General features: G+C 49.1%; 1 protein-coding gene across 13 annotated transcripts in view; it reads right to left on the bottom strand.

Annotated features, from left to right (window-relative positions):
- Nucleotides 1-14,359, bottom strand: part of TLN2 (talin 2) — a 421,358-nt gene that overhangs the window by 51,965 nt on the left and 355,034 nt on the right. For all 13 annotated transcript variants that reach the window (XM_032417152.1, XM_032417158.1, XM_032417149.1 and 10 more), the window contains 3 exons: nt 10,647-10,748; nt 8,088-8,207; nt 866-1,012 (listed from right to left, as the gene is read on the bottom strand). In XM_032417152.1, coding sequence (XP_032273043.1) covers nt 866-1,012; nt 8,088-8,207; nt 10,647-10,748 — 369 coding nt within the window. The remainder of the gene's footprint in view (nt 1-865; nt 1,013-8,087; nt 8,208-10,646; nt 10,749-14,359) is intronic.

Genomic DNA, 14,359 nt, shown 5'->3' with positions numbered 1-14,359 from the left:
CCGATGCTTCAGCCTGCACTTTGAGCGGTCTGGAGGACAGCTGTCCTGAAAAAGGACTTGGAGAAACAAGCCAGGCAGGAGACGAGTATCCTGTGGGGGGTGTAAGGGAGTGCCGGGAATGAAGGGATGCTGAGGACGGGCTTTGTCCAGCAGGGAACCCTGTGGGAGAAGAGCGTCGGAGGACGGCTTACAGACAGCCACGGCCAGGATGTCGGCCACGGTGAACCGTGTGTTTGGCCCTGCACCAAGCACTTCTACACACACCACCGCATTCCAGTTTCCCAACCCTACGGGCCCGGCATTGTCTTTCCCTGGGCTCATTCTGCAGGCTCGGGAGGGGGAGGTCACTTCGCTGAGACCCCAGAGCCCCACGCACTATGCTACGTATAGGATTCTCTCCACCTCCGACGGGCTCCTGCTCTCTCGACCACGGTGCTGGGCCACTTCGGGTGGGGTGCTCAACGCTTCCCCACTTCACGGTCTCTTCTGGGAGGAAAGAGGTCACACAAAGAGAGCTTTAGGCCCTTCCCAGTGCCCAGCACCTGGGAGCCTCCCGGAGAAGGAAGCCCAGGGGATGAGTGTCAAAAGGGGTTGCAGGGAGGGGCTCCTGGTGCTCATGTGACTTTGCTATGGTCTGTCCCGTCTGTCTGTAGGAAAGCCCATCAACAAAGTGCACCGCGGGGGCCCTGACTTCCGAGGGACAGTCCCTCTCAATGTCTCAGGGCTATGAATCACCCCATCCCTGGGGAATCCCTGACTGGATCGTCTTTGGCTTAGCTTCCTGCTGATATCCCTGGTCACAGTGGGCCACTGAGGGCCAGTGTGGATTACTGTGGCTGCGTGGGGCCCGAGGGCTGCTCCTTACCTTCTCTGTGACTGCGCGGGCACACTCGATGAGCTCCCTCTTGGTGTAGCTGTCTGTGGGGCACACCTGGAGGGCCCCCGCCTTCTGCACCAGGAAGATGCAGCCATGGCCCAGGTCCTGCACGCGAGTGCGAATCTGGAAGCCGATCTGTGGAGGCAAGCCCGGGGTGGGGAAGGAGAGGCATGATGGATTCTGCCATCGAGGGCTCCCCTACGTGGAAAATTTCTTCTACATCCTATGGGAGCCTGGCTAGGAAAATTCCACTGCTGTTAGGAGTCTGTGCTTGGTGGAGTATGGAATTTGGTTGATTTTACTTCCCTTTTTAGAGCCTGTAAAATGCCCACAGTCCCCAGGAAGCAAGCCTGTGTCTCATCATCTTAGCCTAATGCCTTTTTGATATTTGTTACCTTTTCTGGTGTACTGTTTACTTGCATCCCTAGCCACCTGACGGAAATGTTAGTTAGAAGAACTCTGGGGGGGGGGGGGGCGGTAATTATTAGTCATTCATGCATTTATTGAGCTCCTGCTGTGTGTCGGGGCCTCTCCTGAGAAGGGATTGCATTTACTTTCATTTATTCTGCACGGCAGCTCTAGAGAGTAATTATAAGTTCAAAATATATAGTTTTGGTAAGAAGCATAAAGCATTCAGGTTCCTGCAAAATTGGTATGTTTATAAGCAGAACACCCCCTTCCTCAGCTGTGTCCTGCGGTGAGAGCCACCTTGCTGGGCCCAGGCTTCCTTTCTATCCGGCCAGGTTGTGGTTTCCTTAAAAAGGTACATTTTTAGAGCTAAAGGCTCAGCAGGCACACATTCTTTTAATGACCTCTGACTTATGTGATTATAAAAGGTACTTTGCCTAAAAGAACCCAAATGAGCTCCATGATGGACAGGCTGTCAGCTGTCTCTTTAAGGCCTAATAAATTCTACCTCCCGAAGTTTGCATTCCTCTGGCTGTTTCACATCAATTTTCATTTTGGTCTGATCAATACAGCTGCCATAAACAATCTGTCCTCCAGCCCAGGTAAGCAACTAAAAGCAAAACACCTTAAGCTTTAGTTAATAAGTGTTATTTCCAAGACTCCATGATAGCAAGAAGCTGTGGCTTCTCCTTCCAGCATCTACCAAGAACAACTACTAAGATCTCAGGTATCCTGAGTAAAAGCTGGGAGATCTGGACCACCGGGGTGCTATCTTCCAGCACTGTCCTAGTCGAGTAGTTCAAGGCAGGGGGAGATTGGGGTAGTGAAGGGGGCTGCAAATGTTAACTCTATTATTGAAACACATCATGCTTTTAGGGAAAAAAGTAATTCCCTTATCCCCTTAAGGCCCAAAGGATATTTAAAATCCATTTAATAGGGGCGCCTGGGTGGCTCTGTTGGTTAAGCGTCTGTCTTCGGCTCAGGTCATGATCCCAGGCTCCTGGGATCGAGTCCCAGCCTGCTTCTCCCCCTACTTGTGCTCTCAGCCTCTCTCTGTCAAATAAATAAAATCTTAAAAAAAAAAATCCACTTAATGGAAAATTCTCCTGATCCAGAAGGTGAAGCTTTGGCTCTTTTGGGGGTGCTGCCAAAGCCTCACAATCAGGGAGGGCTGCCTGTGGACCATCTCCAGGTGAAATACAACATGAAGATCCTCTAAGCTGGCAGCTCTGCAAACAGGTCTACCACTGAGGAGGGGAGAGGCACTCCAGTTCAACCACCCAGCGGAAACACCCAAAATGTCGCTGTTTGCTGGGCGTGTCTACTGGCTTAAACACAAGGCCCCGCTGAAGCTGGGGGATGCCCCATGAAAGCTGAAAACTCATCCTGGCTCTTGAGCCTTTTCTGATCCCTACACACTCGAGGGTCAGAGCTAATCCACAGGCAAGAGCTCTGTGTCAAGGATGACCACAGGTCTCTAAGTGACAGGCACGGCTGGGAGAGCCAGGTAGGGGGCAAATGGAAGAAGAAACAGAATTTCAAAATAAAACTGACCTTACTAGTTCAACCTCCTCGTTGACAAATGAAGAGACTGTGCAGGTTCAGAGAAGTGATGTGATTGGCCCAAGATCACACAGCCAGTGTCTGGCAAAGCCAGATGAGCACCCAGGTCGCTCTACCCATCAGATCAGTGTTTACTAATTTCGTTTTTTCCCCACTTAGCATTGGTACCATCCCTGCACCCCCCAACCCCCACCTACCAAATCTCTCCTGGAAATTCAACATGCAAAATTGATACAATGTGTTATTAGTATACCCTTCCTTTATGAGTTAAAGTTTATGTCCTTGACTCAATAAAAAGTCAACAATGAGATTAAGTTAATCAAAGTTTAAAAGTCAGATTCTGGAGCCTGATACAGCCTCAGCCACCGCCTCATTTCTGCATTTTGCTTGGGCTGCAGTGTTGAGAAAATCCTGTTATGTGCGTACAGGTTTTCCTGTAGGCCCCGAACCCTAGCAGGGAGAAGCGGCATCAGCCTGAGGTCTGCATGAAACCACCCAGTGGCCCACGGTAAGGTGCTGGCGGCCCCCAGTGGGTTATCACTGGCCCGGCCCAGAGTTTACTCAAAAACACACACCGTTTTTCCTAAGAGTTTTAAAAATAGTTCAATTATGTTTAAAAAGTGAGCCTTGAGTCAAACGTGCAGAACTTGCAAAGTGCCTCCCAGGGCTCAGAAGAGTAAGGTGGGAAACCCCTGTGCTAGGAAGGACCAGGCTCGGTGTCCCACTTCTGCTCCTTGCTCAGAACCACGCCTGAGCTTCCTGTCCACACAATGGTGGGCACTGGGGCAAGCACAGGCCTCTTAAGTCACTCCCAAATGGCCCTGGAGGTGCGAGGGTGAAGGGACCTACTCCTCCACTGACTCAAGCCTGAAACCTACGGGCAGACATGACACATCCTCAATGACACTCTCATGCTCCTTCAGCCCCCTCGCGAGAGGCCCTGCTATGAAAAATGCCCCAACGTCCTGATGCTCAGCCCCTTCGTTGGAAGGGACACCATGCATGTAGCAAAGGATCCTGCAAACGCACTGCAGAGTTGGGACAGTGGTCATTAGGGAGGAGACTCCAGGTAGGAAGCACCAACAAAGACTAGCACCAGAGAGCAAAGGGATAAGCCGAAGATAAGGCAAGAGTTATACAGAGTCCTTGGGGTTCTTGGCCAACCCAGGGCTTGGTCCTGGCCACAGGTCTGTGCCAGGTCACATGATTACCTTCTTGGTGCCCGGAGGCCACCCTGAGGTTTGGCCACGCAATCCTCCTATATGCTTGGCTGCATAGTCCTAGTTGGACAGCATGAGGAAGGATGGGTATCATGAAGGCCATGTTGAAATAGGCTTCACTTGTTTTCACAGGCTAAGAGGGCTGAATGCAATAGGAAGGGGAGGGATCCAAGAAGCCAGCCCCAGGCCTGCCCTCAGCTCTTCACCCCCGTGGGCAGCACGGGTAGCAGGAAAGCCCACAGGCTCTGCTTCTGGCCCAGCCCCTCCCTGGCCATCAACCCCCTGGGTGAGCCAGCTAACCTCCTGGGCCTTTGTTCCCTCACCTGCGAAATGGGACAGAACCTGCCCTACTACCCAGGGCTGATGGAGCAAATGAAAGGTATGTGTGAACACATCTCAAGGTAGGAAATGCCACATGAACGCTGTGACAAGGGGTAGGTTGGTGAGGGGGAAGGAGTAAAGGCTGTGATGCCCTGGGTTTGAATCCTGCCGTTGCCATGTTTACTTCTTTACTTACTTGAAACTTCACTTATTCCAAAAAGTTATTTCAAGCGGCTTTCACACTGACTCTTTGTAGCTGTGTGCTCTTGGACCATTTAACTAAGTTCCCTGAGCCTCAGTTTGCTAACCTGTGAAATGGGGAAGAACCAAGGATTGTGGAGTTGTGAGGGTACATGGGACAGCCCCCAGCATGGATCTGATCTGTGGTGTGGACTTGATGAACATCTCTCTGACTATTCTTTCCCACGGGTACCTGGGACAGCTAGGGCAGGCACTTAAAGGGGACAACAGAAACAACACACTCTTACTGCAATTTCCCAGAACATTCTGTACTGCTGGAGGAACATCTGAGAGAGGGAATGCATTTTTAAGACTGTATTCAAAAAGATAAGGGCTTTAAAAAGGCTAACTTCTCAAAGTAACACTAAATTTCTCAGCAAATCTGTCCAGCCCCGAGGGTGATCTGACTTAACCACCAACCAGTGCGTATTATAAAGGAATGTTGCTCAGACATTCAACTTGGGGTTTTAAATTGGCGACTGCAGTAAAGCATGACTCGAACGTCAAGAAAAACCCTCAATTCCCTTCCTGCCCAAATGGCCATTGTCTCCTGCTTTTACGTCCTGGGGGAAATTGGAAGTCTGGCCTTGATGAAGTTTTGGATCAAATTTCACTTGGAGGGGGTCTCAGAAATACTGATCTTCTTTACTGCCTAAAACTAAAGAAAATGTACACATTTTTCTCAGGCTTTCAAAACAATCACATCTAAAACCAGGTCAAATATCATTCGCCTGGGAGAGCCTGCGAATGCTGAAAGGCAATAGTGGATGTTGGCTGACAGGCTTTACAGTTTCTCCTTAAAAAGAAAAAAAAACCCAAAAAACATGGAAGGGAAAGAATCATGAGCACAGAACAGAAACAGGGCATCACTTTCCACCTACAGAAAGTGTGTCTCGGAGCGGAAAGTTTTAGAGAACTCCACCGTAGACACCCATCTCATGTTTGGGAAAAGGCTGTGGTTCTTGCCATGGGCTCGCGACAAATGTTCCTACCAGCTTTGAAGACACGCAGTATTACACGTGGTCACGGCAGAGTCCCCTCGGAGACAAAGCCGTAGTCACTAGATCTCCCCCCACCCCCCGCATTTATATTTAGCACTGGTGGCTCACAGGATCTCCATTTCCTTCTTTTTTTTTTAAAAAGAGAACAGGGATCTTTGATTGGGAAGTGGCCTAAGGGTTTTGACTTTCCTGAAAAAAAGGAGTTTTCACAGTGGTGTTAACGGGAGTTTGAGTTTTCCCTGAAAAAAGCAGCAGATAAAGCTCCTGCTTGGTGTTCAGAGGGCAGACCTTGGGCTTCTGTAGTTGTCACAATCTGGAAAAGCCCAAAACGCTGACTCGGCACGGCAGCCTGCAGGACTGGAGCGAGGGAGCAGCTTCTTCCTTGCCCTCGATAGAAATACTTTCACATGCTGTGATGTGGGGCCCTCTTGGCGAGAAAACTAATTCCACAGTCTTGGAATAAAAAAACTACATTGCTTTAGGGATCTCCCCGACCTTCTCAGTTTTCCCCTAAATATCTGTCTGGCAAATGCACACAAAGAATTTTCCTTAGCAAGCCACTGGTAATTGTATATTCTCTCTGCCCCTTTTTGCTCCAGGTCACAGTGCTCTTGTGTCTGGAATGTAAAATAGAACTCAAGATGCAATGGTGTAAAGGGAGAACCTTAATGAAAATGTCAGCTGCTACAGACACGGGGCCAGGGACTAAAGTAATCTCGTGTGGGGCTTTCAGCGATACCTTTCCTTTCCTGGCTGCTCTGACATTATTTTGTATTTTGCTTCACGGTCTGGGTTGCGGGGAGAAAATCTACTTGTTTCACACGTGGGCTGGGGAGCTCTAAGAACTCAGATGTGGAAAAGTCTCCACAGATCATGGGCTCTTCACTCAGTAACTCAGGCCAGTCAACGTCTGAACTGACCTGATGGATCTAGATTCCATTTTTTAAAGATTTCTGGAAACAGAGATCCAAACCCTCCCCACAGCCTCTTTGTTTTTCCATCCCGCAAAGCCTAACACTCTTCCTTTTGTCCAGATTGTTCCTTCCTGTAACATAAGTTCCCTTAGGCTTGTTGAGGAAATTCAACATTACACAGAATCCTGATTGGGGCCGGGGCAGGGTGGGGTGGGGTGGGGTGGGGTGGGTGGGTTCTGATGATTTTTCTTTCTGGGTAGTGACTTCACAGACTCATTACAAACAGAATTCTTCATGCTGCAGCCTAAATACTCAACCATACTAAAATCTCAAAGTGCAGGCACTGTTAGAAACCTACGTCATCCCATGCTAGATATATATGTATGCAAGTGCATACATATGAAACTCCTGTTTACATGCGTTGTTATGACATATGTTAGCAAGGGATTTTGTTTTGGGTCATTTCTGCATCATCTCTGGGAGTCTTTGTGAAGACGTGCTTCGAATGGACTCCTGGCAGACCCGGCGCTAAGGGGCCTGGGGACACGGACTGTCACTGCAAGGAGAAGGGAAGACCGGTCACAGCCGTCCCCCCTGACAGCCCGCTTCATTTAGGAATATCATCAACAGGATTTGTGCTTAATACATGGCCCGCTGAATGTCACAGAATGCAGTCACCTTCATCTCCCCAGCGTCCCTGCAATCTACTCCACTATTCTTTATTCCAGACGGAGCTCTGTGTCTCTAAGGAGCCATGCGGTAGCTGGGCACAGGGCACCTTGTTTGTGCTAGCATTGGCATGGGTGTGATCGGGCATGCGCCACTCCAGCCGGCCCGCTTGCTTCCCAGGGGATCACTAGATTACTCAGGTGTAGCAGACAGGAAAGGGGGCTCTTAGAAAGGGGCCTCTGGGACCAAACTTTGGCCAAATTAAGACTCTTACAGGTGTAGGCATTCTGAGGCAAAGTCTGTGTTTCACCACTAAGGAAAGCGAGTTTAGGGAAGACAGGTAGGTAATGAAGAGGAGTCCACAGAAGATATGGGGGACGGTTCGTAGAAAGTTACCAACAATAGTTGGGTAAGACTTTGTGTCACAAAAGTAGGCTACCCAGCCCTTTCTCAGATCGGGGCAGTTAACTCCCATACTTGGCTCTTCCAATACTGCTGGGAGCCTTTGGAGAACAGGAAAATCCCCAAGGAGGATGAACTAAGCAAGAGGAAGATGGCAGTGTGTGTTGCGCTCTGGGAGCCGGGCAATGGGCTGGGAGACAGGTGACCTGGCCGGACAGTCTCAACGGAGGGCGTCTGCCTGGAAGCCCCCTTCCCCAGGTGGACCCAGCTCTCCATCTGCGGGCCTCAGAAAGGACAGTGGGCTCTGAGCACAGCCCGGGGCCACCGGGTCTGTACCTGGGGGGCTGGCGGGACAGCGGTGGGAACTTATCAGGCCGGAAACTTCTAGGGGGAGCTAAGCTATCAAGAACCCCCCAGGAGTGGGTAACCAGTGTGCATGTGCATCTGAGAACAGGGGCTTATGGTGGCAGACCTCCTCTGGCTCCGCCGTGGCTGCTGCCATCTGGCCCTGGAGAGCCAGGTGCCCATAGTCACTGGTCATTTGTGAAGCCAGTCCTCCCAACTCCTCCGGGTTAGTAACCGACTTAGTCATCTGGAAAAAGAAAACAAGCAAGACACACACACACACACACACACACACACACACACATACACACACACACACACGGAAAAAAGCATGAGAACCATGTGTTAATACCACTGGAAGCCAAAGGGTTTCATTCACTTTTAAGCTCTGGACTTGCATTTGGGGCTGGAGAGGGCAATTCAAGCGAAGCCCATGCTGCGACGTGCACAACAGGCCAGGGCCCCTCTCAGGCCAGCAGGTCCTGGCGGGGCCAGTGGGCGACATGCTAGGCTCAGGCTGGGCAGGCCCTCACGGCCCACTCTGGGAGGTGAGCATGGCAGCCCCAGCCGGCCCGGCCCCGCGGGTCACCATGAGATTTCCCTTGGGGAATGCAGGGGGTATGGGCCTCAGGCAGTGCCCATCCCTGGTCACATTCTGCTGCTGACCTGGTCTCTGGGAACCCAGAAGCAGGTCCCACCCGGGCAAGAGGGCATGAGGATAGGGCTGTTAGGGAAATCATGACTGAGAAGTGATGGGTGAGCCCAATATCTGGGAGGAAGATATTCAAAGAGAATACACATTTATAATCAATTTGTGCCAAAGGATAACAAGGGTTCAGCCACAAATTTGGTTAAGAGTCCACTGTAGCCTAAATGGTTGAGCTCTGCCTTTTCCTTATTAGGATATTCAGTATTTTCTGCCTGCATCATAGAAAAACTTACCTAAATTTATCCTACCTAGCTAACACACTAGTTTCTAGATTTTCTTTTTCCTCCGACAAAACGCCTCTTAGTGCTCTGAACAGTAGTTTTAACTGCCGCCCAGAAAGGTGTCCTTGTCCCTCCTGAGTAAGAGGATCCCTCCTGCCGCACCTCTTCTCTCTCTTGGTGGCATTAGAAGACCTTGACTTTAAAGGGCTTAAAAAAAATGCTTTAAATGGCTCCATATCCACAGAGGCTGGATGGGAACATGTAGTCGTCTAAGGCACGTTTATCAGGAAATGTCACAGGCTTTCAGGTGTAGGTGTGGTTCCCAAGGAACCCACAGTGAACCCCGAGAGAGGGAGGCTGCGCCTAGCGCTGCTTCGTTTGAGTCCTGCCACGCAGAACACAGCGATTCTGGGGCAACCTGACATGGCGAAGCAGGACCCTTGCCCACTCAGGACCCAGGCCAGCTAACCTAGCAGCAGCCGTGCAGTCCCCGGCTGGGCTCCTGAAGAGCATGGGCATCAAGACTTAAGATGGGCCTGCTGAGAATCTAGCCTAGGAGATACTCCAGAAACACGAGGAGGCCACTCCAAATATTTTCACCTCCTGCGGCGCTGTGCTCCCTGCTCAGAGCACTTGGCACTGTGGGGCTGCCTGATCGGACCTGCGCCCTGCCCCGGACTCCCCCGGAGCAGAACCAGCTGGGGTCTGACTCCAGCTCTTTTAGTCCCTGAGATGGGCACTGCTGCTATTCCCCTTCCTGGCCCAAGTCCTTTTAAGCAACAGCAAACCTGGCACAATCACTGAGTTTCTAAGAAAGAGCAGGGGCCAGGGAGCCTTTGTGGTCCAAGCTCAACCTCTAGTGGACACACGACTACATGACAGAATCACCCCGAGGTGCCGGCCTGGGGTGGGGGCAGGAATGGTGCCACGGCTCAGTGTGGTCCCTCCAGCCAGGGGGCCGCTTCAACTCTCAACTAGCCTCGTGTGGCAGCAGCAGAGGGGCATCTTCCCAAATTTTATTCCGTGTCATCTGAGCCTTCGAAGGTTAAGAGGAAATTTCTTACGACATACCCCTATTTATTCTGTGAGGACACCCTTTGTCATCTTTTGTGCAACTTTTTAATCTATCAGGATAGCATTCTCTGTCTCTCAATGCCGTTTTTATCTAAAGATGCATGTAATACAATTCTGATGGCAATACATCTTAGCAAAAAAAAAAAAAGAAAAATTGAAAATTACCTCCAAAAGTTACATGCCTTCTGTTGTCAGGGAAATTGTCTTTATATAACCATTTCATTTTGCCTGAAAGACTGGCATATCTCTCTGTCCAAGGACTGTAACTTGATTCCATTAGACAATCTCTATTCCACCCCACATGTCTTCTCTTGTACTGTAACTTTATAAAAACACCTCAAGTCCTTTGCGAGGTGAATAGGATTTTTTTTCCTTCCCCCTTACCTCTAACTTCCTTCTCATTTTCTCTCCCTCCTCTGCTCCCCTGTCCTCATGCCCAAGTCTCAATTATCTGTAATTCCCTCTTGCAGCTTTTCCATGAAACAAGAGCTCCAGTGGATGGGGGTGTCTAGGCCACAGGCAGCCAGAGAGACCACAGATAAAGGACAGAGCTGGGGCCCAGAAGGAACTAGAAACACAGGGTAGTCTCTGTCCCACACAGACCCCGATTTGAAGACTCGGTGGTGGTAGTGGTGGACACCAGCGCAACCGACAGTGGGTGGGGCAGCTCTTTTCCTCTTACCATTTCCTGAGCTGTCACCGCAATGGCTTTGGAATATTTAACCACAGTCGTCTGATAATCGACAAATGTTCCCTTTGGTTCTGGAGGAGTGCCTTCATCCAGCTACAGAGGAGAGAAAAAGAACCCACATGTCAGGAGAGGAGAGTTGAAGTGTGCACTGTATTTATTAGAATCGGGAACTTTGAAAAATGGAGACACCCACAGAATTTCTTTGGTTTAGAGGCAACAGCATCCCCCAGCTTTGGTGATAAGGACTTTAACAGAGGTGCAAAGACAGCACTTGGGGTACACAGGCAAGGGGGCCCCAAGCCTTGTCTGAGAGGAGACAGAGGGCATTCCAGAGGAATGACATTTCTGCCAGGTCTTACCAGGGGAGGAGTCCGCTACATATAAAAGGTAGGGAAGGGGTCCCAAGAAGTGGATTAGAGTTCAAGCATATGGCGGTGGGCATGGGCCAGACACATCTAGGGGAGCACAGAATGGCAGAAGATGAACCGGGAGAGGAGGCGGAATCTACATCGTGAAGGGCTTCCCTAGGAATGGTGCAGTCCACAGAGGTCTATACCCTGGAACCCTCGCTTCTGATCTAAGTTGGGGAAGATAAGGAACTGGAAGCACTAGGAATAATTTGCGGCTCATCTGACTCTGAGAGCAATAGGAATTGAGAGACGGGAGAGATCACTGTTGGGGGAAGAGCTGGGGCCCAGTGGGACAGTGGCTCTGTCCCTCGAAGGGTTGGGGACATATTGGTTCAGAAGACTTCTATTTGAGGCCTGGTTCCAGGGCTTATGAATGGGCCTCAAGCTGGTTGCTTAAACTCTGAGTCTCAGGTCCTTCACTGGAAACTTCTTAGCATCGGAAGGTTGGAGTACACATCAACTGAGACCATACCTGGCCAAGAGCTACGTGAAAGAAGAGGAGATGATGACCAGGATGATGAAGAAAATGATGATAATGTCAATGATGACCATGATGAAGAAAAAGGCGACACCTTCACCATCATCATTATCACTACTGTCACCATTGACTGCTGAATGGTATTCCAGGTGAGGAGACAAAATAAGGAGAAATGAATACAGGAAGAGTGAGTACAGTGAACACAAGAGGGGGCTGTTGAGAGCAGTGGGAATGAAGCTGAGCTGTCCGATGAAGAACCTTGAAATCATGAGGAAAATGGTGGGATCTGGGATACACAATAACATATTTGAGAAGATCTTCCTGGCAGATCTCTGCCAGATAGTTTGCAGTCGGGGCAGAGACTAGGGGCCAAGAGGGCACTTAGGAAATGTTAGATGGAGTCTTCAATAAGAGCTCCATGTCACAAGCTGGCGCTAACTACAATATGAACCGAAGGAACATCTCCTTGCAGCCTATGTGTGATGTGGCTGCACAGTTTGGGAATGTAATTTCCATCAAAGCATCAACACAGACTCCAGGTTAGATTTTTCTGGGTTTCTTTATCAGGGATATAGCTGCTGCCAATTATCTCCATCACACTATGGGGGTCCTGCTGGTCAAATGAGGACTGAGTTTTGGACTCATTCACTTGGTGTAAACTGACTGGGTCCAGCAATGTGCCGGGAGACTTCATATGAACTATGGCCTAACTGCAAACACACCAGGAGCTGGAGCTGGAGGGCAGCTTAGAATATAACCTGCCAGTCCGAAGACAATGAGAAAGGGAAGAACAAAGTGGTCAATTTTTTTGGATGGATCTCAAATTTCTTTAGTTCAAAGAACTTTCTTTTGTTCTGAGATTATAGCCTTCCTATTCTTTTTGAGGGGGAATGTTAACATGACCTTTCTTGTATGAAATAGTAGTGATGCAGAGAGTAGGCTTGTTTCTTTAACCTCCTCCCCTGGTCAGAAAGAACAAAAAAACCATCACCACCACCAATACCAAACAACCCAAACAAAAAAGCAAACAAAGAAAAGGTAGTGGGTCACAAAATCCCCAAGACTGAGAACCACTAACCTCATTGAATAGGGAAACCAAGGTTCAGAGAGCTTGAGTGCTTTGTCCAAGGTCACCCAAACCTGATTACTTCATATTAACCTATCAATTCCCAAACCTTCTGGTACTCAGACACAGAATTCCAGGAAGAACCTCCACAGCAGAAGCACCAAAAGTGGCACAAATTACATCCAAGTTAGACTCAACTTTGGGTACACTCATTTTTTTCTGCCAGTCACTCAATGCCTTTGAGAATTTCAGACAACAATGCTGACAGTACATCAATGTTGTAACGAAAGAACTGAAACTCAGAAAACGCCCTTTTTCTAACCCTTTCCTGCTTAGGGGCTCAAAGACCCTGGAATATCCCTTAATACAAAGTGCGCAGCAATGGGCAGGCTGGGGTAGGCTGAACAAGGGGAGAATGCGGAAGAGGCCCTGGGTAGAACCTTGGGTGTCAGGTCTGGGTAGACGGGAGTTTAGGGGTACCAATAAAACCCCGACTGTATACTCTGCAGAATGGAGGAAAGAACCCTTTGTTCCTGGCTTCTGTGGTTCCTGTGGCTAGCAATTCCTAACTATTGCTATCAGGTAACGCCAGACTTCTCTCCCAGCCCTTCCAAAAGAGGCAAGAGCGTCCTGGGCTGAGTGGGAAAGCAGCGGCCAAGCCACTGACATCAGACAGTACAAGAGCTGCTTTCTTTACTGAAAATCCATCTAGATATGCAAGGCTCAGTGGCTATCAAAAAAAGGCTTCAAGAATCTGACTTCCATATTCCAGAGATTTATGGAACTCTTCCCTATTGTTAGAGTCATTTGGAAAAATACCTTCTCCTAGGAAGAAAAAGGTTATCATTTGAATTTCTAATTTGTATTGAGAAAACTGGAGCGCCATTATTTAATATCCTTGGTACAAACATGGCTTCCTTTCAAAGCTCGGGTGTTTGGATGTCCTGAAAACCAAACACACCCATGGAGACTTCCCCAAAGGCTTTAGAAAGAGGGGGCATTTCACTCACTTTCTGCCAAACTGTCCATATTTGAGGCACGAGAAGCCCACAGCAGAAATTACCAGAGTGATCTGACAAGGCACGTCTGGGGTCTCTAAAGCAGTCCCGGCATCCCCGCCCGGCTTGTGACTCTCTCAGTCTGGTAATGACTGCCTAATGAATGTTTAAGGGGAATTATCCTAATTATAGTTTCAGGCTATCACCTCTTTATGGAGATACGAACCAACCAGTCTTCTCTAAATTAGCAATTAAAGACCACTTATTACCCTGAAAAACCATAATAACGTATTCACAATCTGACAATGGACGTTTCAAAACACGGACAAAATCTAAAATTCTTGGCTATGTTATCACAGAATGAAAATCAGATGTTGATGAACAATTGTTAATTTTAACGACTATCAAACTGACATGACTAGCGAAGGACTCCTTGAGGAAAGAGCAGGAGACACTCTCCAGTCACACTTCCCTACTGATCCAACTCAACCAAGGACTCACTAGAGGAGAAATGATTGTCACGTTCTCTTCTACGCCCGTTGCCTCCAAGAGCTCACTACGGGCTTTCATACATACTACTTAAGTGGTTTCTGCACCTGGTTACCAAAACCATGGGGAGATTTAAAAGATCCAGAGATTCCTGGGACGCCAGGATGGCTCAGTCTGTTAAGCGTCTGCTTTCAGCTCAGGTCATGATCCTGGGGTCCTGGGATTGAGTCCCAGCATCGGGCTCCCTGCTCAGTGGGGAGTCT

Source organism: Phoca vitulina, unplaced genomic scaffold, assembly GCF_004348235.1.
Source record: "Phoca vitulina isolate PV1807 unplaced genomic scaffold, GSC_HSeal_1.0 scaffold20, whole genome shotgun sequence".
Classification (NCBI taxonomy): domain Eukaryota; kingdom Metazoa; phylum Chordata; class Mammalia; order Carnivora; family Phocidae; genus Phoca; species Phoca vitulina.
The sequence above is the reverse complement of the archived record's forward strand: the minus strand, read 5'-3'. Positions and strand labels throughout refer to the sequence as shown.